Source organism: Anguilla rostrata, chromosome 9 (genome assembly GCF_018555375.3).
Source record: "Anguilla rostrata isolate EN2019 chromosome 9, ASM1855537v3, whole genome shotgun sequence".
NCBI classification, from domain to species: domain Eukaryota; kingdom Metazoa; phylum Chordata; class Actinopteri; order Anguilliformes; family Anguillidae; genus Anguilla; species Anguilla rostrata.
This window is the reverse complement of record NC_057941.1, coordinates 22632543-22658459: the sequence shown is the minus strand read 5'-3', so window position 1 is coordinate 22658459 and position 25917 is coordinate 22632543. Positions and strand designations below refer to the sequence as shown.

At 46.0% G+C, this 25917-nt stretch overlaps 1 protein-coding gene across 4 annotated transcripts; it reads left to right on the top strand.

Annotated features, from left to right (window-relative positions):
- Window positions 1-380: 380 nt before the first annotated feature.
- On the top strand, window positions 381-24869 carry robo4 (roundabout, axon guidance receptor, homolog 4 (Drosophila)). Of its 4 annotated transcripts, none has more exons than XM_064351080.1 (19): window positions 381-845; window positions 7925-8251; window positions 10559-10716; window positions 11742-11862; window positions 12134-12272; window positions 12755-12875; window positions 13249-13362; window positions 13961-14192; window positions 14540-14661; window positions 15641-15812; window positions 16260-16490; window positions 16983-17025; window positions 17887-18002; window positions 18323-18637; window positions 18926-19033; window positions 19127-19265; window positions 20429-20650; window positions 21080-21438; window positions 23648-24869. In XM_064351080.1, the coding sequence occupies exons 1-19, from the start codon at window positions 638-640 to the stop codon at window positions 23827-23829; spliced, it is 3429 nt and encodes a 1142-aa protein (XP_064207150.1). In that variant the 5' UTR covers window positions 381-637; the 3' UTR covers window positions 23830-24869. The 4 variants fall into 4 exon arrangements, with proteins under 4 accessions (XP_064207150.1, XP_064207149.1, XP_064207151.1 ...); XM_064351079.1 differs by having other exon boundaries at window positions 382-845; window positions 12755-12882; window positions 13247-13362; XM_064351081.1 differs by having other exon boundaries at window positions 383-845; window positions 12755-12882; window positions 13247-13362; window positions 16296-16490.
- Window positions 24870-25917: the final 1048 nt, after the last annotated feature.

The following is a 25917-nucleotide window of genomic DNA, read 5'->3' as shown; positions in this document are numbered from 1 at the left end:
GTGTACTGTTATGTGCTTGTGATTTTAAAAGGGGTGTCAGGGTGAAAGGTTTGATCAATCAGCCGGCAGACTGGTTGATTAATGAAAGTGATCCTCGGTGAATTAGCCCCATGCGCATTCCTCAGACCTGGCCCTGTTTCCTCGCCCCGCTCCCTGCAGAATGAATGACACAGATGTTGTTGGAGGAGACAGGACCCTTGGTCCCAGGCCCTGCGTTCTTCTCACAGCATGGTGCCTGAAACTTGTTTTTCAATCATTGTTTCCCCCAACTTCTTTCCCAAAAGAAAAAAGCCAGCAAGAGAGAAAGAGGAGGGAGAGGGAGAGAGACAGGGAGAGAGAGAGAGAGAGAGAGAGAGAGAGAGAGAGAGAGACCCGGAGAGAGAGCAAAAGAGAGAGCTAAAAAAGAGAGAGGGAGGGAAAGAAAGCACAAAAGAAGAATAAAAAAAACACATTCTTTATAACAATCTCCAAATAATTTAGCACAGGGAGGTCTGAGAGTTGTCAGTGTGAAGAGCGGTTTGGCTCTGTTCCTTTGGGTTCACAGTGCCCCTGGCCCAGGGATGGAGCTCTCGCAGTGACGCCCGAGCGCTGAGGTCCCGCAGGAAGCAGGAAGCAGGAGGACGGCGTGCGGACGAAGATGCGCCTCGGCGTTTGGCTGCTCTGCCTGTCCTGGGTGGGCACCTGGGCGGAGGGCTCGCGCCGGTGCCAGTGCCAGTGCACCTGTCTGCCCGAGCCGGCGGGCACGCCCGCGGAACCCAGGGCTCGCGCCGCGGGACACGACCGCCACCGCCCGCCTCACCAGCGCCCGCCGCCTGCCCTCAGGCACAGGCCCCACCGGAGGAAAGGTGAGTCCCCAGAACGCTCCCGCGCCTCATTCGGATCCGGACGCAGGGGGGTCACCTGCTAGCCTTGTGTTCCTCTGGAACTCTATGGTGCGGTGTTTCAGAGTGCAGGACACTTTTCTGTAGCTAAAGACATGCTTTCCGATCTTTCATTGGGCTGTCACAGCTTACGTAACTCATAATATTACTTTGTGGAAAATATTGTGGAAAAATATTTCCTGTTTGGCTTCTGGGCCATCGGTCTGTTTGTGGCACTTAGCATTAGTAAAATGGAGGTTCAGATGAAATTTGAATCCCTGAGTGACTGTGGTTGCTTGAGTACGATTTTATAAGTCTGCCTTCATGTGCACTTATAATGCAACAGTGTGCATAACTTGTTTGTGCTGGAATTGTGTTGTTGCATTTGTTACATTTTTATACCTTTGCTAGAAATGGAAGTGAATGCTAAATAAGTCCCCTTTGGAATAAATGAGTCCTATGTATTTCTGGTACATATGCTTTTTTTTTCTTTTAATTTTACTGAGATATTTTTTAAAAAGTTAAATATTAACAGCAGATATCACATGCACTTTGCCTGAGATAGAGTTGACCACTGCTCTGTGTGGTGATTTTGTGATGGACAGCTCAGAAATGATCACTCACCATTGGATAGGAATTTAGCACTCACAAGGATTGTAATTTTTGTTGATTTTAATACAGGGTGATGATTGTTGAGAATATGTTCAATTTGGGGTGATAATGCTTCGGAAATATTTATCCACCTCACAAGCTGTCTCTAGAATAAGCAATCACCTGAAGTGACAGGTTATTTGTTTTGGCTCATTTAAAAGAATTTGTACTTAATGTTAAAGCACCTTTCATGATGCATTAATGTTGTTTGCGAGTCTCTGTTATAAAACATTCTTATTTTGCTTGAACATTTCTGCAGGTTGTTAAGAAATAGCTGTTTGACACAAATTGGTAGTGAAATATTGTCATAGATAAACACTGAATATGTGTTCAGCTCACGTGAAAGTGTTTCATAAAATATTTCTATCAAGTTATTACTTCTGTGGTTCTTGTTCACTTGCACATTCCAGAGAGACACAGTCCAAATGGTGATTGTTTGAATTTGTCCTTTTTTACTGCCCTATTGTCACACTATAAAGTCGCTAATTCTGAGAGGTCTTTGAAGTTTAAAGTGGCGTTAGAGTTGGTGGGAGTTTAAAGTTGTGGGCGAACAATAGGAGATTATAGTGGATTGATTGAGCTCAGTAATGTCCCCTGACCTTTAGCCCTTCATCTGAACCCTAAATGCACATTTGAAGGCCCTCTTCTCAGTCAGTCCATGAGACAGTGCTGCTGAATGTGATGACAGTTCAATACAATAGCCCGTGGCTAGCGGGCAGCGTTCTGTCTTTTCTGATCCATATGCACTATATTTCCCATTATGGATATGTAGCCAGGTTGCTTTTGTTGTAAATATAACTCTGCTGCGACTGCATTTGTGGGATAAGTGTCCGTAGCCAAATGAATGTATCTCAAAGTGCCAGTAATGCAGAGAGGAAGAGTAACTTCTGATTGGATGGGCAGATTAATCTTCATTGAATGGGGATGCATTTCTGTGCCTCTTTCACATGAGGCTTCCCTCCGTGTTTGGGGCTGTTCTCTTATTTTGGTCCTTTGAAGAGCCCATTCTGTTTTACATCAGCCATTTCTCGTAGTTCTCACACGCTCGCCTGTTGGAGCCACCCTCTCTTTCTCTTTTCATCTGTTTCTCACTGTCCCCCCATCCAGCACATCCCTTGGACCGTACCCCAAAAATCTGAAAGGAACTTATTTTAAATTGAAATGACTCCCCTCCCCCCACCCCCACCCCATCACCACCCCCTTCACATGCACCCCCTCCCAACACACAAACACAAACTGAAACACACACACACTAGTCCCTCTTCATCTCCATAGACCCTGTCAGTAGACCCATCCTTCACTGGCTGTATGCCTTTTGTTGGTCACTGAGAGCTGGCCAATGTTACAGCCATCCAGCCCTGAGTTGTTGGATCAATATTGGCGTCCGCCGTAGGGGCTGGCTCTTTCCGTAGACACAATGGACAGTTCACTAAACAACAGTTTATTTATGTGCCCTTTTAAACAGAATGAAGTGCCTGCTGGGGCTCTCTCTCTCTCTCTCTCTCTCTCTCTCTCTCCTGTGTGTTTGCACAGACACAAGAATAATTTGGGAAAACACGATAGCCCCTCTTGTTGTTTCCCTCCCCTCTTCATAGATATGCTTTGTCCTCTCCTGTTGATATGCCACTGTGTGATGCCAGATGCCAGCAGGGGCACCAAGACTGTGTGACAAGAGCCCACTTGACATCCCTCTGGCCAATACAATATCACAGCTTGGTATATAGTGTCCAAAAGCTATTCATTTGGCTCATTAGAATATGTATGTGTAGATGTTCTAGGTAAATAACCACTTTTGCCTTCACAGAAAAAGAAAACGTTTATTTTGAAATTTTCAAATTTTGACATGGACATTTCATATAATTTGATAAGTCAAAACGCTAAAATTTGAACATGTATGATGTATTTATTTATAAATGCTTATACTGTATGACATTGCATTGTCATGCTGTTAGACTACTGTTAGAAGTATCAGCGACTCGCGCAGCCACTTTTTTACCGAGAAGGACATCGTGGAATTTCCACCAATTGTGAAGCAGTATGCGGCTGATATTTCCTGTTTTTGTATGTCCTGTATTGCTATTGTGTTTTATTTCAATCACCAACGCGTTTGTTCACAAATAAGTTTTGCGCACTGTCATATTCTTAAAACCGTCCATATACATCAGTGAAATTAAAACCTGGTATAAAGTGGGTTGTTTTTAAAAAGATCTCAAATCAATTTTTCATCACATGTACAGTAGTTATTTTTGTTGCTTACTTGAATAAATGTCACAGGTTACCATTGAACTGTCACAGGCTAGATCAGCAATAGATTGGCATAGTTTAATTACTGGCGGATGCAAAGTTAATATTTTGATATATTTATTTTCAAATGCTTATAGGAAAGATTAATATTTTCAATAGTTTACTTTTCTGAATTTTCCATTTTGTTGCGCAAATCATTCGCTGTCATTCGTATGGCTCAACGCGTTTAATTGCCACAGTGGACCGATTTTGGAGGATAAGCTTTGTGGTTGGTGTACACTGAAAAGGAAGTAAATGCGGCATTTCCTAGACTTCCTGGCGTTGAGGGGCCTGTAGCCTATTCGGGACCTGTGGGTGTCACTGACGCGTGAACACACTGTCACTTTGGCTTTGGATAATTCGCTAACTGGAGTCTGAGACGGCTGCCAAATAATTCAGATAGCACATTCCTAAATTTGGGATTATGATCTGCGCATAAATGAGTGAGGCCCGTAACAGCTGATTCGGTTATAGTTAAAGTTATAGTTAATGATGGAAAGTTAAATAAGATGAGGAATTCCGACTCTCCGCGACCACATTAGCTACCATACCGCGTTAGACATTCAGCCAGCTTGTACTGATAGCCAGATCGGCGCTTAAATCAAAGTCGTAGCCAGTTTGAGAGGCGCACTACATCAGTCGTAGGGAGCTGACTCGCAACAGATGGGTGTTGTGGCGCTTCAACTAAATTAGCCCTTAAACGACATTTAATTGTTTTAATTGGAAATAAATGATGGTGAGGTGGTTGATCTCAAGGCTTTGCGTATTGTTCGCCATTGCGCTCCACATTGAAGGTAAGATTATTTTATTTTTCGTGGTTGGCTACTCGGTCGCCCACTTTTTATTGCCGTATTTGTCATCACGATTGTATTTATTGCGCTTTTTTTAAAAACTTAGATAAGCAAATTAATCATTCGTCCTTGTTTTATTTGCCAGTAATAGGAACATGCCATTTATTCAGGGGTTTCTGAGAGATATTGTTCATTAATCCTTCCAGTTTGAGCATGGTGTTGTGAAATGTGTACACAAGTTAGGCTATTGTACAAATATAATGACTATTAATGGCTGTAATTTGCCGTGCGAATTATGCAGTTCAGATTTTACAGAACACTGAAACCTGCGCCGTCTAATTTACACTATTTCTGTTCAAACAGAAGGCCTATTTACTGAGTAGCCTATAAACCGTTTTACTTGTCAATCTTACAATATCATTCTTACTTCTTTACACTTCGTTCGTCAATTGTGTTATTAGACCCGTCTCCGTATAGCTATTTATTTGTGTATTAACCTTTATTTAACCAGGAAGACTCATTGAGATTTAACATCTGTTTCGCAATAATGAATTGGCCAAGATAGGATAAACAGCATAAGTCAGTACACAAAAGTTTCAGATATATAACATGCAACAGTACATAAAAGAAAATCACGACCATAAATAAAATACAAGAATACGCTGGCTAAAACAAGTCGGTTGATAATCTTGTTTTTGTTTCTGTCATGAGCCGATGTAAAATGTGGCTTTAAACGTGCCTCAAAAGACACCAGGGTACGCTAAGAAAGGAATGTAGTCACCCCCCCCCCCCCTCAAATGAAAGGCAAATAGATTTTATGGTATCCGAAATAATTATCCTTATGATCTGAATAGAGTGGTCTTATCCGGTTTAAAATAGCGTTTTATGCAATGAAGGTTTAGTAGATTATGACAGACATAACTCGTCTCACTTGTGTAGTCACAAATATTTGAACAATTATCATAATATAGATTTTTTGTTTTCATAAGTTGTAGTAGGCACTGTTGGACCCATGCCATCATATTCAAGTTCTGTTGTTTTTCTAGTTTCAGTCTGGTCATCTGTAAATACTTGCAAAACTCAGGATGACACTGGCAGATAATAGTGAGCTAGCACTGGTTCAGAAGAATAGCACGTATATATCTGGGTGCTCTTTAGGTTTTGAGGTGTTAAATGTTGTTTTCCTGGATGGTGGCCTTTCTTGAGACATGTTAAAGGGTAAATGTGACCTTTCAACAAGAAAACACCCCATAATGCTTATTCCATTAATTTCCACAGGTGTGTTTTTTGAATGATGTATGGTTTCTGTGCTCTCAGATAGTTTTATCTCTCTTTATGGAGTTTAACAATAATAAGTTCTTGCTGTGAAAAACAGCAAGTGTGCTTTGTAAACAAAAGAAACCTTCTTTTTTTTACAGTAAGAAATGTTTGCCATGCATGTCAAGCTAATCATGTGCCAAATAGCTGCATTCTTATTGCCCTGTTTAGATAGACCCTGTCCTGTTGTATCCTTAGATGACAGGACACCCGAATGAGTATAATCTAGATAGTGTAAAAGTGTTACTTGGCTTCTCGTTTCAAGCATGTATATCAAAGGATGCCAGGTGTTTTTTTTGGGGGGGGGGGGGCTTGGACCAAATGTGCCAGTGTAGACACAGAAGGGCTTACCCCTTGGCTCTTTGACTGGTTTTGAACAGGACAGGGGCATTTTTGTCCAATCTGAACGACAGCAGTCAGTCATGGGTCATTTTTTTCCCACCCCCCACAGCCGTCCTGTGCGCACCTCTGATTGCTGTGTTTTGACTTTTGCCGACAATAAGAACATTGTCCTGGGTCCATTAATAGCAGCGGAGCGACCACTCCACTGTGAGGCCAGGTGACGGATATCCTCCCTGGTGGGGGGGGGGGGGTTCTGATTGTGTTTGTGTCAAGAAGCCTTTGTTCCCGCGCGGGGCGGGAACACGACTCGGGCACGCTCAGCTTCCGCCCTTTCGCGGGAAGCGTCGTTCCCCCCTGCTCCCTCCGCATGCCGACCGTGGTGGAAAATTTGGAGAAGGAAAGCAGAGCGGCACGGTGCGGTACTTGCCACTCGTGTTTGTTTGTTGGGGAGAGGGCGGGTTGGCCTTGTGCCCCAGGGCTATCCTAGTGAGAGCTGAGGCCGTGAATGAAGCAGAAAGCGAGCACTGCGCTAACTAGAGTATTTCTGAACAGCTGACCGTTTGGGGGTCAGGTGGCTGTTACAACCTGACTACACAGTGACACATTCAGTGTTAAATTAACACTGATAGAGTACATTTTACTCTGTCCGAGTGCATTTGATCCCTCTTGGACTAAATTCTGTTAAATGACCACAGAGCATTTTCTTAAGGTTTCCTGCCACTGCTTTTCTCCTTTAGACTTCCTGTTTTGAAACTCCCACAAAGTTACACAAAGAAAAAGGGACAGTTTTTTCAAGGGTTCAGCCTTCGTTATGCTATTAATACGGCTGCGTTCCCTGGTCCACTTTAACATATGGTGTGGTCGGACGGTTGTGGGTGTGGATGTGTGCTGCTTTTTGAATCTGCCAGTGGTTGGGAGTGTTTTCCAGTGGAGTCCTTTGATATGACTCACCATGAGTAAGACCGCAGGAAAGCCCTGCAACAGCTGGACCTCTAATCTGCTTCTGTGAAGAGCTCAGTCACAGGATGTAGCCTGCATGCATGGGACTCCAGCCTTGAAGGAGTTAGGTGTGGTCAGTGCTGCGTTGGGAAGAGAGATTAGATTTCCTGTCCGTTCAGCAGGAAGACAGCTCCGCACTGAAACTGGATCCAGTACAAACAATTTCATCTTCACGGCTGTCAGTTTATGAGGAGATTTCTGTCAGTTATGTCTATGGAGCCAGTGTGCTCTGTTTCCTGTCAGTGCAAGAGGAACCATTCAGTATCCCAGATTATAATCACTCTTACCTTACAAGTCACTGTCAGTGTAACACTCTTAATGCACACCAATAAATGGTCTGTTTACCAAAGCTACCGCAGCTGAGCAGATATGAGCGGCTGTTGGAAGTTAATTGAGCCGGTCTCCATCTGGCCTCCCTGTTTCCGCTGTTTTATGTTTTTGGTGTATAGCTATCACGTAACCGAGCAGATTTTGCAGTTGAGCTGGTTCTCATCACTCCTTCCTGTCTGCTGTGTTTTCTGTGTGTTTTATGATTTGTGAACAGGCACATAAAAGACAGCACGGGTATAGGACATGCAAAAACAGGATGTCGCATATGAATGTCGATTCTGCCTACCCGTGCGTGTTTGAGTTACGAGGTGAAGCTGATCCAGCCGTTCTCCGTCCCTCTCTGTGTGGCAGGCTCCAGGCTCCGCTTGGAGGAGAGCCCCCCCCGGATTGTCCACCACCCCTCCGATTTCGTGGTGAAGGTGGGCCGCCCTGCCACGCTGTCCTGCCGGGCCGAGGGCCACCCGAAGCCCGCCATCGAGTGGCTCCACAACGGCGTCCCCCTGGAGACGGACAGGCTGGAGGGCCAGTCGCGGCCCATGGTGCTGTCCGAGGGCAGCCTGTTCTTCCTCAGCGTGCTCCCCGGGAGGCGGGGCCAGTCGCACGAGGGCGTGTACGCCTGCGTGGCCCGGAACAGCGCCGGGAGGGCCGTGAGCCGCAACGCCTCGCTTCACATCGCAGGTGCAGCCGCACAAGCCTCGTCTCCTTGGTGTTAACATTATCGCTGATGCTGTTGGTGTGAATGCTGGTGCTGCTGTTGTTGTTGTTGTTATTGCCTTGGCATAGACATTGGTCACTCATTGGAAAATGTTGCATGTCTTTTATGTGATGCGTTGATCTCAACGGGCTTTTAAACTGACTTCTGATTGACCTGTCTCCAAACCCTAATCTTAATCTGAACCATGAAACTACCCCACTAGTTCAAATACGATAAAAATCTATACGTTCAGTTTTATTTATTAAGCACGTTTTACAGAGACATGTGTCACAAAGAGGCTTTAAAAAAAAAAAGTAAGAAATTAGGAAAATTATTAAAGACTGGACTTGAACCACAAAAAACAGCAAGTGAGGTAAAAAAACAAAAAACTCCAGTGGGAAGAAAAAACAATCCCAGGACATTTTAAGTTAACTTTAGGGGTCATTGAAAATGGATATTTGAAACCAGGCTCTCAGGGGCAAAATGTTAATACTCACTTGTTGGAGACTGTGGAGAAGGATAGAGATTGTCTGGGGAAGATTACAGGTCATCAGATGTCAATGTTTGGGACCGTCCCCCCAAGACAAACACTGATAATTAACCCGAGGTATCAAACACTGTTTGCACTTAAAACAGTGACCTTCCTGTGCCCACTGCCTTGGCGAATTCCACAGATCATTAGAGTGACCGGCTCTGATTGGCTCATTTAAGGGTTGTCTCTAAGAGTCGTCGTGTTTGTACCAGACCCTTTGAGCCGGCATCCTGATTCTATCTTTAGTGACGGAGAAGAATCTAGAAAACAATAGTGACTTTCTGACCGGTATTCTTGCCTTTGAAACCTTTGATTTGCGACCCATATCTAGGTACAGAAGTAATGAAGGTCTATAGCTTGTTGATTTGTAGTGTAGCAGGAAATTGATAGCTTTTTCTATTGGGACGTAAATGCTTATTTTACTCTTTGGGTGGAATTGGAGGAAATTGCTCTGTTCTCAGAGGAAGACTTCAGAGAGTGACTAGCTGGGTAAAGGGTCATGCTGTATCTTTTAAAAGACAATATTTGTTTGTGCTGTTGTTGGGGTTATTTAACTCCTGTCGGAAGTAACAGTTAATGAAACACATAAATGCTTTATGTCAATGTATCAGTGCAGTTAATAAACGGAGTGATTGAACAGAAAGAAGAAAAGGCCAGTAGCATACTGTGTATAGGGTGCAGGGTTGTGTTGGACTAGTTACTGTATTTCAGACATTTGAATCACTTATTCCGTGTAAGTATGGCGGCTGTAGTTCAGCTCGACAGTTTCCATTCTTTTTTCACTATGAAGAGTTTCATAAATGGTTCTTTAAAACTGTTGTGTTACCCACATATCCAGACAGAGTTCTGTTGATGCCTTTGGATAGCAATTTTAAAAATGTTAACATTGCCAACTCGTTATGTCATAATCACCGGTTGGTTAACTGAGGTTAGATGCAGAAACACTTTGGTGCTGGAGTGTGTGTGTGTGTGTGTGTGTGTGTGTGTGTGTTTTCAGTTTTTGTAATAATGAGGAAGGAGCATGGAAAGTGCTGGGGTGGGGGCGGGTGTTGTTGAAGGAGGAGAACTCTCTCCACCTCTTTCCCACCTGAGGAATTAATAAATTGACAACATGTTCAGGGTAACTTAAGTGCATGCACCTGAAAAGACACCAGTTTTCCAGTTTACATATAAGATGATGAACCCTAATGTGGAAACCCTATTACTGATAGACATGCTGCTATTTGTGCCTGTTAACCTGTGATCTGAATAATATATGCTGATTGATTGTATTCTCTGCCATTAAGACACAAGTAATCAATTCAATGCTGTGGGAAGGATTCCTTGACCCATTCGTATTTATATAATTTTCCTCACGATTTTGACAAAAGAAAATGGTTTTATCAAGATCTCAGGACATGTACATCATGATTTTGTGACAACGGTAATTTGGTAACGAGTTAGTGAAGTCTGATTCCTGAGAATTAAAAAAGCTTTTTCTGACGGCTTCAATGGCTGTCCATATTTCTAAACCGTTGTGGCTGGCTATCTATTTAAATAATCAAAATCTAATCCACCTGCCTACATTTTTTTTGCTGCGTGTGTGTATGTGTTGTGTGTGTGTGTGTGTGTGTGTGTGTGTGTTTGTGTGCTCGTGTGTGTGTGTGTGTGTGTGTGTGTGTGTGTGTGTGTGTGGTGTGTTTGTGTGCTCGTGTGTGTGTGTGTGTGTGTGTGTGTGTGTGTGTGTGTGTGTGTGTGTGTGTGTGTGTGTGTGTTATAGCTCTGCAGGATGAGTTCCGAACCCAGCCGAGTGATACTGAGGTGGCTCTGGGGGAGATGGCCGTCATGAACTGCACCCCACCTGCAGGCCACCCGGAGCCCAACGTCACATGGAAGAAGGATGGGGTACCTCTCAACAGCACTGAAGAGCGCTACACTGTGAGTGCGCACTACACACTGACCTATAAACTAGTGTAGTGATGAGTGCTACACTGTAAGTGCACACTACTCACTGACCTATAAACTAGTGTAGTGATGAGTGCTACACTGTAAGTGCACACTACTCACTGACCTACAAACTAGTATACTGGTGAGCACTACACTGTAAGTGCACACTACACACTGACCTATAAACTGATGAGCACTACAATGTAAGTACACTCTCCACTCTGGCCTAAAAACAGCTGCATTGGTGAGGGCTACACTGTAAGCGCACACTCTGCAGTAATGTAAAAACAACTGCACAGATGAGCACTATACTGTAAGTGCACACTCTGCACTAACCTACACACAGTTGCATTTATGAGCAGTACACTGTACATACTGCACAAACCAGCTAAGAAGTGGCCATCCTTACCTGTAAGGGATAGGCTAAAGTAAGGTAAAGCAGGGTTGTGCAGTAGTGCTGAATTATAAAGTAACAGAGAGTGACTTTTGTCTGTTCATCCTGATGGGATCTATCTCTGGATCGTACTGTTCTTAATTTTTTTTTACTCAATATCTCAATATCATTGTGGCATTGCTCTTGCCCTTGACACATTGTTACACATAACATAGTGACAACTTATATTCGGGTGTGCATTGTATATTTTACTTTCTGCAGTAATGCATGTCTATTGAAATTTGTGATTCCAAGATTTTTATAGGATTAATAATTATCCATGATGAGAAAAATGCAGACTCATCCAGACCAAATTATCTTCAGGTACGTTTAATCATCTAGTTTTAAGCAAGATTTAAGATATAATTAAAATTAATGTGGCTCCCTTCTTTTATGACTCCCAACCCAAGAAGGCCTTTAATAGGCTGTTGTAAATCAAAATGTCGCAGCCAACTGGTTTTACATAACTTCTGCACATCTCTAATGTACTATCCATTTAGTACCAGTAGGGGGAACCGTAGCTCAGTTATCTCTCTGATTTTGAAACGGCCTCCTTCTGCCTTTCCCTCTTGTTTTTGCGCAGGTTTACAATGGGAAGCTGGTCATTACTCCTGCTCAGAAGAACGACTCCGGCACGTATGTGTGTGTGGCATCGAACACCATGGGGGTCCGAGAAAGCCAAGCGGTCAGGTTGTCTGTTTTTGGTGAGAAAGCTGTACTTTATAAAAACCGTGTCTTGTATTTACATTACATGTATTGTTGAGCAGACCCTCCTAACCAGGGTGAAGTGCATATTGCATATTGCATGTGAAAGTGAGTGAGAGAGAGAGAGAGGGAGAGGGAGAGGGAGAGGGGGAGAGAGTTGGTGGCTGAGAGTCTGTAGGTTTATAGAAGTTGGTTTACTGGGTCTGTGTTTTCTCTGTAATAAGTTTTGCTCTGGAAAGCTCAGGACTCTTGCCTCACCCCCTCTTGCAGCCAGGCCGGTGTTGTCGCGGAAACCCCTGGATGTCACGGTGAGGGTCGGGGAGACGGCGTGGTTCTCCTGCGAGGCGCAGGGAGACCCCATGCCTTCGGTGAAGTGGACCCGGGACCTGGGCTCGCTGCCCTATGGGAGGTCAGCACAGCAGAGAGGCACAGGCCAGGGAGTCCCAAACATAATCTCAAGGCCCCCTGCAGTGAAGTAGCCACACTATGGCTAAAGACCACATCCAATAAAACTGTTAGCTTTTGACACTTTTATTCAGGCTGCGATGCAGTGGCTATTTAACACAGTAGTACATGGCAGCACGTCTAAATCAAAATGATCTCATTACACCATGGCTTTAAATAAGACATGTATGTGGCTGCCTAACACAATATAAATCTTAAATAATTGAGGATCTGTAAACCAGACGATGTATATTTATTCTGTAAGTGTAAGTATGTGGTGAAATATGTAAATAAATAAATGCAAATATCACATTTTCAAAAAGGATAATATGCAGTATGGTAAGTTTGTACGGTATAATTGGCTGGAGAAGTGTGAATGGGTCTTTTAGCTGAGGAATAGGGATCTATGATGTGGAACAGAAGTGTAACAGAATGTGGCCTCCTCAGGTACGAGGTGAATCCAGACCACAGCCTTCAGATCCACTACGTGACAGCGCAGGACGCGGGGCGCTACACCTGCATCGCCGCCAGCGAGGCGGGCCAGGCCTCCGCCAGCGCCAGCCTGCAGGTGCAAGGTGACGGAGGCGTCGGTGGAGGCGCGGGGTCGTGGAGGCGCGTGGATGGGCGTGGAGGCGGATGGAGTCGGTCGGAGGGGCGGGATGGCGGGGTCGGAGGCGAGCGGGGACTTCGCTGTCGTGAATGGTGAGGGCGGGGTCGGTGGAGGGCGGGTGGTGGGGGCGGATCGGTGAGGGCGGGGGTCGGTGGAGGGGCGGGGGTCGGTGGAGGTGCGGGGTCGGTGGAGTGGGGGCGTGGAGGGCGGATCGGTGGAGGGGCGGGGTCGGTGGAGGTGCGGGAGGTCGGTGGAGGGGCGGGGGTTGGTGGAGGGGCGGGGCATGGCGGGTGGAAGGTCTGAGCGCCTCTGCTCGGTCTGTCTTGCAGAGGCGCTGAACGCCGGGCAGAAGGAGCTGCACACGGAGCTGTCGGTGCTGCGGGTGGACCTGGAGAACGCCACCGCCCTGTTCCCGTCGTCTGATAGGCTGCAGCTGCAGTGGAAGGTGTGGACGCCCGCCCGGCCTCTCTCTCTCTCTCTCTCTCTCTCTCTCTCTGTGCTTTACAGACACACCGCACAGTAACATCTTCCCTGTTACATCAAACTGAAATTGGATTCATTTTACAATTGATAGAATAGATTGGATCCCGATATAATCTCACAATAAATACTTAGAATTAAATTAACACTAAAGGTTTTACTGTACCGCAGGACATTACTGCCCCTAATAACTATTATGGGTCACAGTTTACATTAACAGTACAGATGTAAAACCATAAATATTACTCAGCTTTATGACAGGGCTATTCATTCTTTGCAAAACGTGCTACAGTAAATGTGTCTGTATATTACTCCAGACCAGCTATCAATAAATGATGTTCTCTATGAATGTTTTTTGGGTAATTGTGTTCATGAAGATATTATTTATGTTATATGAAGGCTTTATTAATGTGTAAATGTGTGTGAGAGGTAGTGTGAGCCAGCTGTGATTTAATATTCTTTTTCATCGAGCCTGTTTTGGAAATTGATAATTCTTTTTTGAGTGGGCCCGGGGCATGTTTGATTAGAGGCATCCCATCATGCTTTGCTGTTCGTGTGTCCAGCTGCAGCCATCCCACACCCAGCCGCATCACCTGGACGGTTTTGAGGTTCTCTACCGCTCCCTTTTCCCCGCCAGCTCTGATTGGGCAGCTGAGAGGGTGGCTCCGCCCCGTTTCCAGGCTGTGATTGGCCCCCTGAAGAGGGGGTACAAGTACGAGCTGAAAGTGCGGCCCTACGGCGGCGGGCTGTACGGCCGGGAGAGTAACACCAAGCGCCTGCGGGTTCCAGAACTAGGTGAGCGGCACCTGTGTGTGTGTGCTGTCTCAGATACAGGCTCCCTGATAACAGAAACACATCAGCCATCGCCTGAATCAGACTCTGAGCATTTCTATGGTCTACTTTCAGTCAGCAGCCGATTTATCACTAACTTAAAGTACTCAATTATTTGGTGAAACACCAAAAACCAGAACTGTGGCCTTGGAAGTATGGAGTCTGACACGCGTCTTAATCCGGGCTTCTTGAGTGGTGGGAGAATCTTCTTGAGTGGTGGGAGAATCTTCTTGAGTGGTGGGCTAGTCATTGCTCTGTTCATTCAGGACGGGGAGTAGAGTTTGATTTGCGAATATCTGGCGTTCCCACAGTGCCCAGCGCCCCTCCTCAGAGCATCGCCGTGACGATGGCTGCGGACAGGAACGACACCATCCAGGTGAGCTGGGACCCGCCCCCCCATGAGGCTCACAACGGGATCATTCAGAGCTACCAGGTAACTGTCGTCTTTCACAGTTTCACTGCAACTGCACTATAACAGCTACATGTTCAGTGTTTTGTGATCGTCATATTATCATATGTTTATTACCTTTATTTAACCAGGAAAACCTCACTGAGATTAACAATCTCTTTTTCAAGAGTGTCCTGGCCAAGACAGGCATTAGCACATATAACGTGACTGCAGACGGACAATATAAAAACAAAATTATAGACAATAATGATTACGGAGGATAATAATAATAATTGAAACAATCACAGTATTAAAAATTGAAAAGCCATCATTTGAGTACAGAAACACACAAAGGCATGTAGCTTACACAAAACATTGGCGGCATGCCATAATGTCATTATTCTGTTGTCACCTTGATTCTTTTTTTCATATGTTTCAATGATAAAAGGCTCATCTGGGGATTAGTTTACAGGCCAGTCATAAAAGGGTCTGGCCAATGGATCAAGATCAGAACATGAAATTTAAATTTGCTTTGGTGTGGGAGGCACAGCTGTGACTTTAGGGGCACAATTGGCAAGACCAAATTTGGGAAAAAAAACAAGCGCGAATCCGCAATAGCTGCGACCGCACGCGCGCATGCATCTATGTGTGCGTGTATCCATGCACACAACCTCACACAAACATGTGACCTCTTTTTTGGCTCATGACCAACCTTTCCACAATCTTGTGCAAATCTGTGAATCCATTCGGGAGTTATGCGCCTTTTTGTGATACGCCATGCCCATCGCCACGCCCCCTCTTGGTCAATCAGCCTGATTACTCAGCTGTACCTACCAGTCATGACATGAACGTCCATGCCAAATTTCAGCCTCCTGAGACGGAAACTGTGGCCGCTACGGGGTGGGACACTTTTGTGGACCGACTGACCGACCGACAGACAGAGCTATAGAGCTGCGGTCGCAGCTAAAAATATATTCCACAAGAACAACATTTTGAAGTGTGGTTCTGTCCATCTCTGCATCAGGTGTGGTGTGTGCAGTCGGAGAGCCAGCAGTCACTCAACTGGACAGTGGGTGGGGGCACCCACAGCCTGGACATCAATGGCCTGGACCCGGGGAAGCAGTACTGGGTTACCATGGCAGCAACCAATGGAGCAGGCGTTGGTGTGCAGAGCAACCCTCACAGGCTGATCTTAGGTCAGTGGTGCTGTCCGCCTAGCTGGTATGACCAAAAGCAAGCTACATGCTGGGTCTATTATTGTTGCAAGGATATAAGAAGGAATTTAAACAATTCTGTTTCACTGTCATTGCAGTAAATAACAAAAGTGGTAAAATAAATACTGTGAAATGCACTAAAGGCAGTTAAACTCATTTTGAGTTAGAACTTGTGTGTAGAGTGATTCCCATGCCAAGCAGTTGGCGAATCAGTCAACTGAAAGTGTAAATTGATTGTGAATCTCTCTCTTCCTCTGATTTCCTCTCTCTTGCTTTCTCTCTTCCTCGCTGTCTTTGTTTCATTATTGCTCATTTCATTATTCCTCTTGTCTTTCTGTGCTTTCTCTCCCTTTCTGGGTAACTTTTGCTTGTTTTGCTCTCTCTCTCTCTCTCTCTCTCTCTCTCTCTGTATCTCTCTCTCTCCTGCAGCAACCATGTCTTCCTCTCTCTCTCTCTCTCCCTTAGAGCCCCTGCAGGCTGTGGCCCCGGACCACAGCAAATCGGCGGTCCTGGCGAAGGTCCTAGCAGTGGTGCGGGATCCTGTGTTCATCGGCAGTGTTGGCGCCCTCCTGTGGTGTGTGCTCATGGTGACAGCTGTCTGTCTGTACCGTCGCCACAGCAGGCCGGCCCACCTGAGACACAGCCACCGCAAATCTGCAGGTCAGTGTTTGCCCCCTCAACATAAACTCACAGATTTCTTTTTGGAAAATACCACAAGTTATTTAAGATTCAATGCCATAGTATTTGTTCAGGAACTTCAACTATAGATATTCCCTGAGGCACACTTTAGTATTGTATTTTTTATTTAGCCAGGAGATGTAACTGGAATATCTGTTAAAAGTGGAAAAAATAAATGTTTCTGTTTACATAGCACTTTTGAAGCAATGGTTGTAGTACTTTAAATACTTTTAAAGCTAATTCTGTGTCAAGCTACTCCAGAGTAAAGCCTTGCCCTTCTGTTAAAATATTTTTTACTTACCCAAAAATGCTGGTTTCTGAACGTGAATAGTATTTTCTTTGCGGCAACAGTACACCTCCCTGTCCTTATACAGGACATGGCTCAGACTAATTACCAAAACACTGCTCCACAATGCCACCCAGGCACACCAGCTCATAGTTTTAACATCGTCCTCTCTCTGCTTACATCTGCAGGCCTGTACAGGCTAACCAGTGAGGACCTCATCATAAAGCACAGGTGAGAGAGAGATGGGTGCCGCAGGTCTGTTTTATTCATAGTCCATACTTCACAAAGGCTTTTTTATGATATCAATGCGTTTGTTATTCTGTGTTGCCATGGGAAATAATGTGTCATATGTCTAGGTTTATTTTGTATGACGATACTGTAGTGAAGGCTATTAGGCTTGTTAATATTTAATCAGATAATTATTAAAAACAGAATTGGACATGGCTTGTCTATGCAACGCAAGTCGGTACTTGATTTACATTGCATAAAAATATATATGAAAAATATATTGATAGATTTTCACCCAATTCTGAATCCATCGCTAAAATGTTGAAACCTTTTTCGTAAATGCAAGCATCTAATTTAGAAAAAAACAGGAGCGAAATTCTAGATACATTGTTTCCATCCAGTCGTCTTTTCTTAAAATATTCACTGGTGTATTGTTCAGTTCCAACAGTGTGTTTTCTGTGCTGCCTCATGCCCTCCTTCAGAAAGCTCACTCTTTAAAACTCTACCTCTGTCATTTTAATCATCATTAATCCAGTGGGAAGCTGTGCAAATGTTAACCACCCGGGTAGTCAATTAAACAAGGGCAAATTTGTAAGGGCACTGTAAGAATATGTACATGTACTTTGCACAGGAAAAGTTTTGGCTTTGGATATCTATCTAAACATTTTCCTTAAGATTTGTTTTCAAAAGCCCCCTGACCTTTTCCAGAAATATTTTTCAATCCCAACCAGATTACTCTCCATGTGAAATTAAAGCTGCTTTTCATAGAACGTCCGGAGCTGGTTTGTATGTGAGTTCATATGCGTGTGGCACGAGCACGTCCGTTAGAGATGTGGCGGTGTCAGCAGTGGGATTTCTCCGCAGGATGGCGGCCCCTGATTCGCCCTGGATGTCTGGCGTCTGGAGGTCATCCCCTTTTAACGAGTCGCACCACAGCCTGTGGGCCCAGAGTCAGGAGAACCCCGGATTCAGGAGGACCAGTGAGTCACCGCCCACACGCGACCTCCAACCATACGGATCCCTGCATCTCGTCCTGTCAGAACCACCTACGCACACCGCCACCCTGCTCCATCCCCCTCCCGACACCCCCCTCCCCCCCAGAAATCTGCTTCACAGACATTTCTTGGCTTCTGGAGGACTGGCCCTCATAATCCCACAGAGCTCAGCATCGTTAATGGGTCCTGAAGCCTCAGTACCACCCACTGTAAAACTGCTACCACACGCTCTGCAGTACACGCACAACCCAGCACACTCAGCATATGCGGTCTCATTTTTTCTTTTACCATTTCCTTGAATAAAGCTCTGCCAGATGCTTGGAAGAAGGACCCGGGCCCCCTGGAGACGGCCGTCCCCATCGTGCCCGACAGCTGCGGAGTGTACGGCACGTTCTACGTGGACCTGACGGGGAACGGCCTGAAGACCTTCAACAGCCCGGCCCGAAGGCCCAAGGCGGGTCACGGAGGCCTGCAGCTGGACACGGAGACCGTGCACCTCTCTCAGCCCCTGTTCAAGAACGCCATCGTCAGGGAGGGGCAGGCGCCTTGGAAACGGGCGCTCCCCGCCCAGCCCAACATGGGTGTGCTCAAGGAATCATGGGAAAAAAATTACAAGCGCGGTAAGAAGTTCAGTTGAGCTAATAGCACAACTTGAATTGGTCTGTGTTTGGAAGCATTTTCAACATATCACTTTAGTTTGGAAGAACTGATTTGTTCATACAATTTGGTGAAACTAATTAAATGATACAAAGAAACACAATTACATGAAGCACATAGAAGAAAGTAGGAAAAACGAAACATATTTGTATAATATATTTGATATAGACACACATGGCCCTCACGTTTGCTGTGTGTTTGACCAGGGTGTCGGGTGACCCGGCTGTGTCCATGTTGCTGTTATATTTCAGAGCTCCACGCCGTCAACAGTGCCCCTCTGGCGCCGACGCGGCAGCAGTCCATGGCCTTACAGAGCATGCCCAGTGCGCACGCCCAGAGGCTGAGCCAGCGCCCGCCTGGTGAGTTTTACTCCGACCCTCCCCTGGTCCTGGCACTAAGCTCCTGTGTGGTCCATGACCTTTATTCACCTCAATGTCTGCCCGCTCTCGCAGGCGGGTTCTCAGAGCGCGCCAAGCCGCACGGCTCCCCCAGGGTCCTGCATTACTCCGCCTCCCTGCACCTGATTGACATGCTCCCGACCCCGCCCCCTCTTCCTCTGGATGACACCCACAGCCTGAGCTCGGAAGAGGGGTGAGTGCGTCTCTCCGGCCTTGTCAGCTGGCCAGGTACCCATCCCAGGCACAGCTTCCTGTTTCTAACTCCCGGACTGGGGTGGCCAGAGGCTGCAGGTTTGATTCATCGTACAGTTGTTTTGCTCCGGCAAAGACACAGCTGTGTAAATTGATAAACAGCAAACAAGAGGGGAAGCCATGCACCTTTCTTGGGATAACGGCTCCTACCAGATAAATACCAAAGTTCTTCAGTGCAGTCGGATTAGTAATCCTTCCAAAGATAAGTAAAGTTACCTCCCCTTCACTGAAACATTGGTCTTAAACTGAACAGGTCACAATTTGCATAGTTTCCTCCCCAGCAGTAATATCCAGAACTGGGTGAGCAGCACTAGTGTGTGCATACAACAATACTAACCAGCTTTATTCCAATTCAACACAGTTCAGCCCAAAATAAGACTCCCAATTCTTCCAGCAACAGCCTTCACCACAGTGTGCAGAGTAATAGTAATAGAAGTAAGCTTCAGTGTAACTCCAGTCATCCCACGTCATTTTGTCAAAAACCAGTAACTGTAAGGATAAGAAGGATTCTTACTCCACAGAGGCCTGCTTTAGCCACACAGCCCTGCTCTGAGTTGCAGGAAACAGAAGAGCTCTTAACAGGGCCAGACAGGAAGCCACTCTGGCTCAGGGGTAGGGGTAATGGATTCGGAAGTGGCCCTAAGCCGCCCATGCTGTTCATTAGACAGCCAGGCAGTAGTTTGTGGCTTGCGGGCAAATCAAAGCCAGGAAGTGGTTGGGGGAAACCATCCAGGCCTGTGGTTGGATAGGAATGACGAAGCAGCCGGCTGCAGCCGCATGGTCGCACGTGATAGCATCAATGAGACAGCGGGGCCCTGTGGACTCAACGCACTGTGAAACATTAATGAACTGGTTATAGCCCTGGCTTTGGCTGTGGTGTGTTGAGCTACCAATAACATTCTACGAATACACATAAACAAAACAAAAAACATTTTTTTTCCATTTCATGGTAAGGTTCTGTTTTTTTTATAAAAGACTCGGGATAAAAATTGGTTGCACTATATAAATCCCAACAATAGATGTCAGTGGTGAACCATCAAGTTCTGACTCTGGAGGTCTCAGAGCTGGATGGAGGCTTCAGGAAACTGTCTGTTTCTCGACCAGGTCCAGCAGGTCCACCAAGCTGACCGTGGACGGGGGCTCCCTGCGGTCCATGGGCACCGTGTCTGGCATCCACGGCCCCCCGACCACGGCCGGCTGCCCCTCCTACAGCCGTCTGTCCACCGCCTCCTTCTGTCTGTCCGTGGACGACGACCAGGACGCGGGCCTCACTGCTCAGGAGGTGGCGCAGTACCTGGAGCTGAGTCCCAAGGTGGAGAGACGCAGGTACGCTACAACTGGGCCTGGCTAACTGAGGGATAATCCACTACAGGGTGTGTGCTTAACGATTTTAATGCACGGCGAGGAGGCAAAGAACCAATGGACGCAGAGCAGAGGGTGGTTGCCTCTGCGGAGTGCATTAAAATCATATAACCTCACACCTCGGAGTGGAGTATCCTGTTTATACCATGTCACTTGCCAAAAAATTTAAACATGAACATTCACTTATGTTTGTTGGACATTTGATTTGAAAATGAAAGGATATTAAGCAAGACAGGTACCATAGATACAACCTGATACCTGTTCTGGTCGCTCTCATTCTAGTCAAGTAGCAAGTCAGCGCTATGCTAGATTCACTGTGTAATTTAGCATTCAAATTTGCTAAAAATTTGATCTTGGGTTAAAATGGTCTCACAGTATGCTTCCTGCTTTCAGCGCTGTGCCCGACAGCCCCGCCTCTCAGCCCCGCCCATTTTCACCGACGCCCACTTTCGGCTACATCTGCGGCCCCCTGCCCTCCGACATGGACGCCGAGGACCTGGACGAGGGGCCGGACGCGGGGAGGAGCCAGCGGCCGTTTTCGGGGCGGAGCCGGCTGAGGAGCACGCCCTCCTCGTGCGCCAGCGACTGGGAAGGCTCCCTCTGGAACGGCTGGGGCTCCATCTCCGAGGGCAACCTGCCCAGCGCCCGCACCAGCCTCATCAGCTCCTCCGACGGGTCCTTCATGAACGATGCCAACTTTGCCCGCGTGCTGGCTGTGGCTGCGGAGTCCATGGGCGGAGCTCCTTTCTCAGGTAGGATTCCAGCACCGGCCCTGATGTTTCATTTTGTCTGTTTTCTAGCTCAAATGTCAGCCGTTGTGTCACATTTTGGCATTGTGTAAAATGAAATGTATAGCACTAATAAAATCCTTGTAATGTAATGTATACCATAAATATATAATAGTAAAAATATATCATACAATACCCCATAAAGTTTGTCAGAATATAAACTTGTTCTGTGCACTTATTGTTCTTGGCCACTAGAGGGCAGGTTCTGATAATAAAACACCCATGGCCTCTTTGCACAATGCTTGCTAGATTTTCTTAATTTTTCATCATTCTTAGTCTTAGTACAAAATCTTAATGCATTATATGTGTGTGTATATGCACATAGCATCATTTTAAATTCATTGTTGAATGCTTTCTCTCACATTCAATAGCGCAGTGAAGCGGAACAGTCAAAGACTGGTCGTTTTTTTTTCCCACATCTTAACCTGTTTTATTGAACTGGATTGATTTTCTCTTGTGCCTGTTGCTGTGCTCTGCGGCAGGCAGCGCTGTTTCTCTCCGTGGGGGAGTGGAGGTGCGGGAGGGCTCATATTCACGCTGAACAGCGGGAGCGGGAGTGCCGTTCGCTCCAGAGGGAGGTTTCCCTTCTCCCTGGCTCACAGCTGCATTGTTTCAGCCCCGTTTCTCCGTCCTGTATCAGTCGTCCCAGGCACAGCGCCGGTTCCCCTGTTTTGTTTTCGGCGACGATCGAGAGCCTTCTCGGGGAGGCGGGCCCCCGGCCCGTTCCTTTTCCGCGTTCCCGCGGTTTTATTCATCTCTCCGTCTTTCTCTTTCTCTTTCTCTCCCACTGCAAGCGGAGGGATCATCTCATTTCATTTCTGCTTTCGCTGCCTCTGGTTTGGAAGCCTATTTATTTCGGGGCGGCTTGAGGTGGCCACAGGGGCCGGTGCCATCCGCACGCGAGCGCTGACGAGCCCTTCAAAGAGCGCCGCAGATAAAAACCGGGAATGAAAGGAGCGGGAAGCTGACTGAACACAAACGCAAAGGAACGCTCAGAAAGGAAATAGCAGGTGGCGGAAAAAATGAAAGCTGAATGGAAAAAGAAGCCAAAAAAGGATGACAAACCATTGTAAAAAAAAAAGGATGTTTATTGATTTTTTCTTTTTAAAAAGAACACCTGCCTCCTTACGGCTGTTGTTGAGAGACTGTGAGACAGGGTGTGGAGTCAAAGCCGTGCTGAGCCCATACTGCATGCATTAACATGGCATGGGAAATTTAAGCCCACTAAAGAAAATACGCGTCTAGAATAACTACACAGAATGTGTATATATATTTAGAAAAGCATATTTAGAAAAGGATTATATGTCAGAATCTAAGCCACTCTTGGAAAAGAGAGTATGCCAAATGCTTAAAACGTAAATGTTATGTTCTTAAAAAAAGCATGTGCTAAAAAAATTACAGCAGAAAAGACCAACGAGTGATGTAAAAAGACAAAAATGTAGCTGGAGAGAAAGTTGGACCCCACGCTCCTGCTGTTTTTTAAGCTTTGAGGCTTTGGCTGGGACGCGCGCGGCTGGCTGTCCTGTCGTCCTCTTTTCTGAGGGAGACGCGCGCTGTCTGTCTCCGGGTGTCACTCCTGACCGCCCATTTGGGGACGGTTAGCGCCTGTGTGGTCCGCGGAGGCGGCTCTGGGGGGCAAAGGCGTCTGATTGAGGTCACTGTCTCTCCCGTCACATTGTCACGGCGACGGGGCGAGCGCGGCAGGCCGGGTCACCCGGGAGAGCGCTCGGCACGCGGGTCGGGCCAGGCCGTCTTTCTGAGAGCGTGGCTCCATCAATCACTCTCCGCCGAGCGCCCGCTCACCGCAGGACTTCATCTGCAGAGCGGACCTTTTCAGAACGTCACTTTATTTCAGTGGAATCACATAATCAGCACTGAGCGTTTGTGAAGAGCAGAATTTATGTGTATTTAATTAGGTGTTATCTTTTTTTTTGCGAGAGTTTAAGTATTATTATAATTTTAATAGCAACCAGGCACTGACTTTCAGGTTTATTACTGAAGGTGCCCATACCCAAGCTGTCCTGGCCAGAGCAAAGATCTGTCTGTATTCAGTAAATCAAAACCGGAAAATATAAGGGCATAATGTAATCACTGGCTGCGATTCTTTGTTGTCAAGGGCGGAATTGAGACATGATTTTGAGCTGTTCTCTCTTTTTTGTCTGTCAATCATCAGATTTCTCCCCTCCGGCCTCCCCGCTGAGCGCACTCTTCCCCCCTCGGGAGTGTTTCGGGGAGCTGGACCCCATGCCGGTGTGGGACTGGAGCACGGCCTGGGTGGAGGAGATAGAGGCGCAGTACCGCTCCTCCAGAGGGGCCGGGGCAAGGCCAGGACGGGACAAGGTTAGGGAAACCTGAGCCCATCACCACAGTGACAGGAGAGGAGAAGAATTCTGGGGAGGACAGGGCTGCCCACAAAAATGCACTCCCAGTGATTGTACCCAGAACCCCCCACCTCCCCTCCCCAAAAAAAAAAATCTGCCTGCCTCAGATCTACACGTGTTGAACTACACTTCCCACAATACCTCAGGACAACCTATCTTCAATCTAGTCTTCCTGCAGCTGACTTGAGTATCAGTTTTGGTATTTGAGGTTGAAGGGCGGTGGGGCGCATTATCATGTCTTACTAGTGACATTCAAGAAAAGCAAGAACAAGTTGTTTTGGGAAGAGAACTTGGAGAGGGTTTTGTTTTATTACAGGCGCTGTTGATCCACTGCTTTATCTGGTTAATAATCATCTGTTTTTTCTGTGCCTTCACTGGTGAATAGGAGTAATCAGAGTAATACAGGCCCTGTACAGCATACCCCTCTGTCATCCCCTTACAACAGAGTGTAAATAAAACTCTTATTTAAACTATTGCAAATATGTATCTTCAAGCTCGGAGACTACAGTACACACAAAGCACAGAATTAGGGTACATTATCAGCTTTTCTGTGTCTGTTAGTGTGAGTTTGTTTGTAGCCCTTACTGAATAGATTATTATGAGAATGCTGATATGTCAGCTATAGAAATATTAGACTAGTTGTATTTTATATATTCTATTTTTATTCACTCCAAGACAATTGAAAATGTTTACAGAAAATGTCAAACTAGAATTAAGTCTAATATTATGCCATTATAGTAAAAATGGGAAAATGTGTATAAATGGAAAATTAGCGAGCGGTGTATTGAATTTGACGAGGTGTTTTGCCCGAATAGCTTGCGTCTCAGTAGAACTGGGCTAATATTTGTTTTATTTGTGGCCTTTTTTACATTTTTTAAGTACGCACTGCTAAAGTGTTGTTGCTGATTTGGAATACTAGCAAATTATTTTGTTAAACTGTGTACTAACTGCTGTTTGTTTTCTTCTCTGTGTGGCATTACCACTGCAAATAAAATATATCTGTGATGTTCGAGACCTTGTTGTAAACGGGAGTCAGTTCGATCTGAATGCAGTAGGTGTCCTACTTTTCGCATTGGTGTGTCACAACATCCTTTTATCACCCGTTTTTGTGCCAAGGACATGTAAATCAGTGTAAACACGTGATCTGGGCAACAAAGGAGAGAAATGACATTACGCCAGAGTGCCGGCCCTCGCTTGACACGTCGGTTTCGAATCCAGCAGGATAATCGTCGACGTCTCCGGCGTCCCCCTCAACCGTACGCTAGGCTCGATGGAGCCTTCCCTCCTGGCCCCTACACCCCGCGCTTGACACTGGGATCTGTAGTCCTGCGCTGGGCCTCTTCCAAATGCATGCTTTTAATAGCCTGGTGGTGATCCACTGACCCACTTTATCAAGCTAGAGTAAAGACAACTTGCCCACCACCTCGAGCCTTCCTCCCCTCCCTTAGCCCCTGTTTATTTATGATTACAGCATAGCGGCTGTTTGTCCAAGGGGATTACGAAGGCACGAAACAATCACGTTTCTGACCTTTTATGGCAGAAATCCTTTTACGGCAGCTCGTGGCATTTGCTGGCTTCACCCTGAAAGGAGTCAAAAGGGAAACTTGGGAAATTCCTTCATGAAAAGCTGATAATACTTTAATTCATCACACCACAGACATCCAGTGAGGGAGGACTTTTTTTTTCTTGTTTTGGGTCCTTACGGTGTTCTTCCCTAATCATGTCTGCCCCAATTCACTGTTACAAATCTCCAGGCTTCTGAGATTTGCTGTTCTTATTTTGACCCATTTCTTGAACTTTCTGGCTCGTTCCAAACTGGAGCCCAATACATCTACCTCATGAGTATTAAAAGCAAGTGGCCCGCAACTTGAAAAATGCATTCATCGGGCAGATGCCATTTTTAGGGTGGTTATATCTGTAAGTTCTCCCCACTTACTGTTGCTGATACAGAAGTTTTCCTACAGTAGTAACTTCTTTTTACATCTTTTCAAAGCATCACTTATGTCATGAACTGGGAAAATAAGCCATATCGGAGATTCATAAGCACCATGGTTTTGGGCAG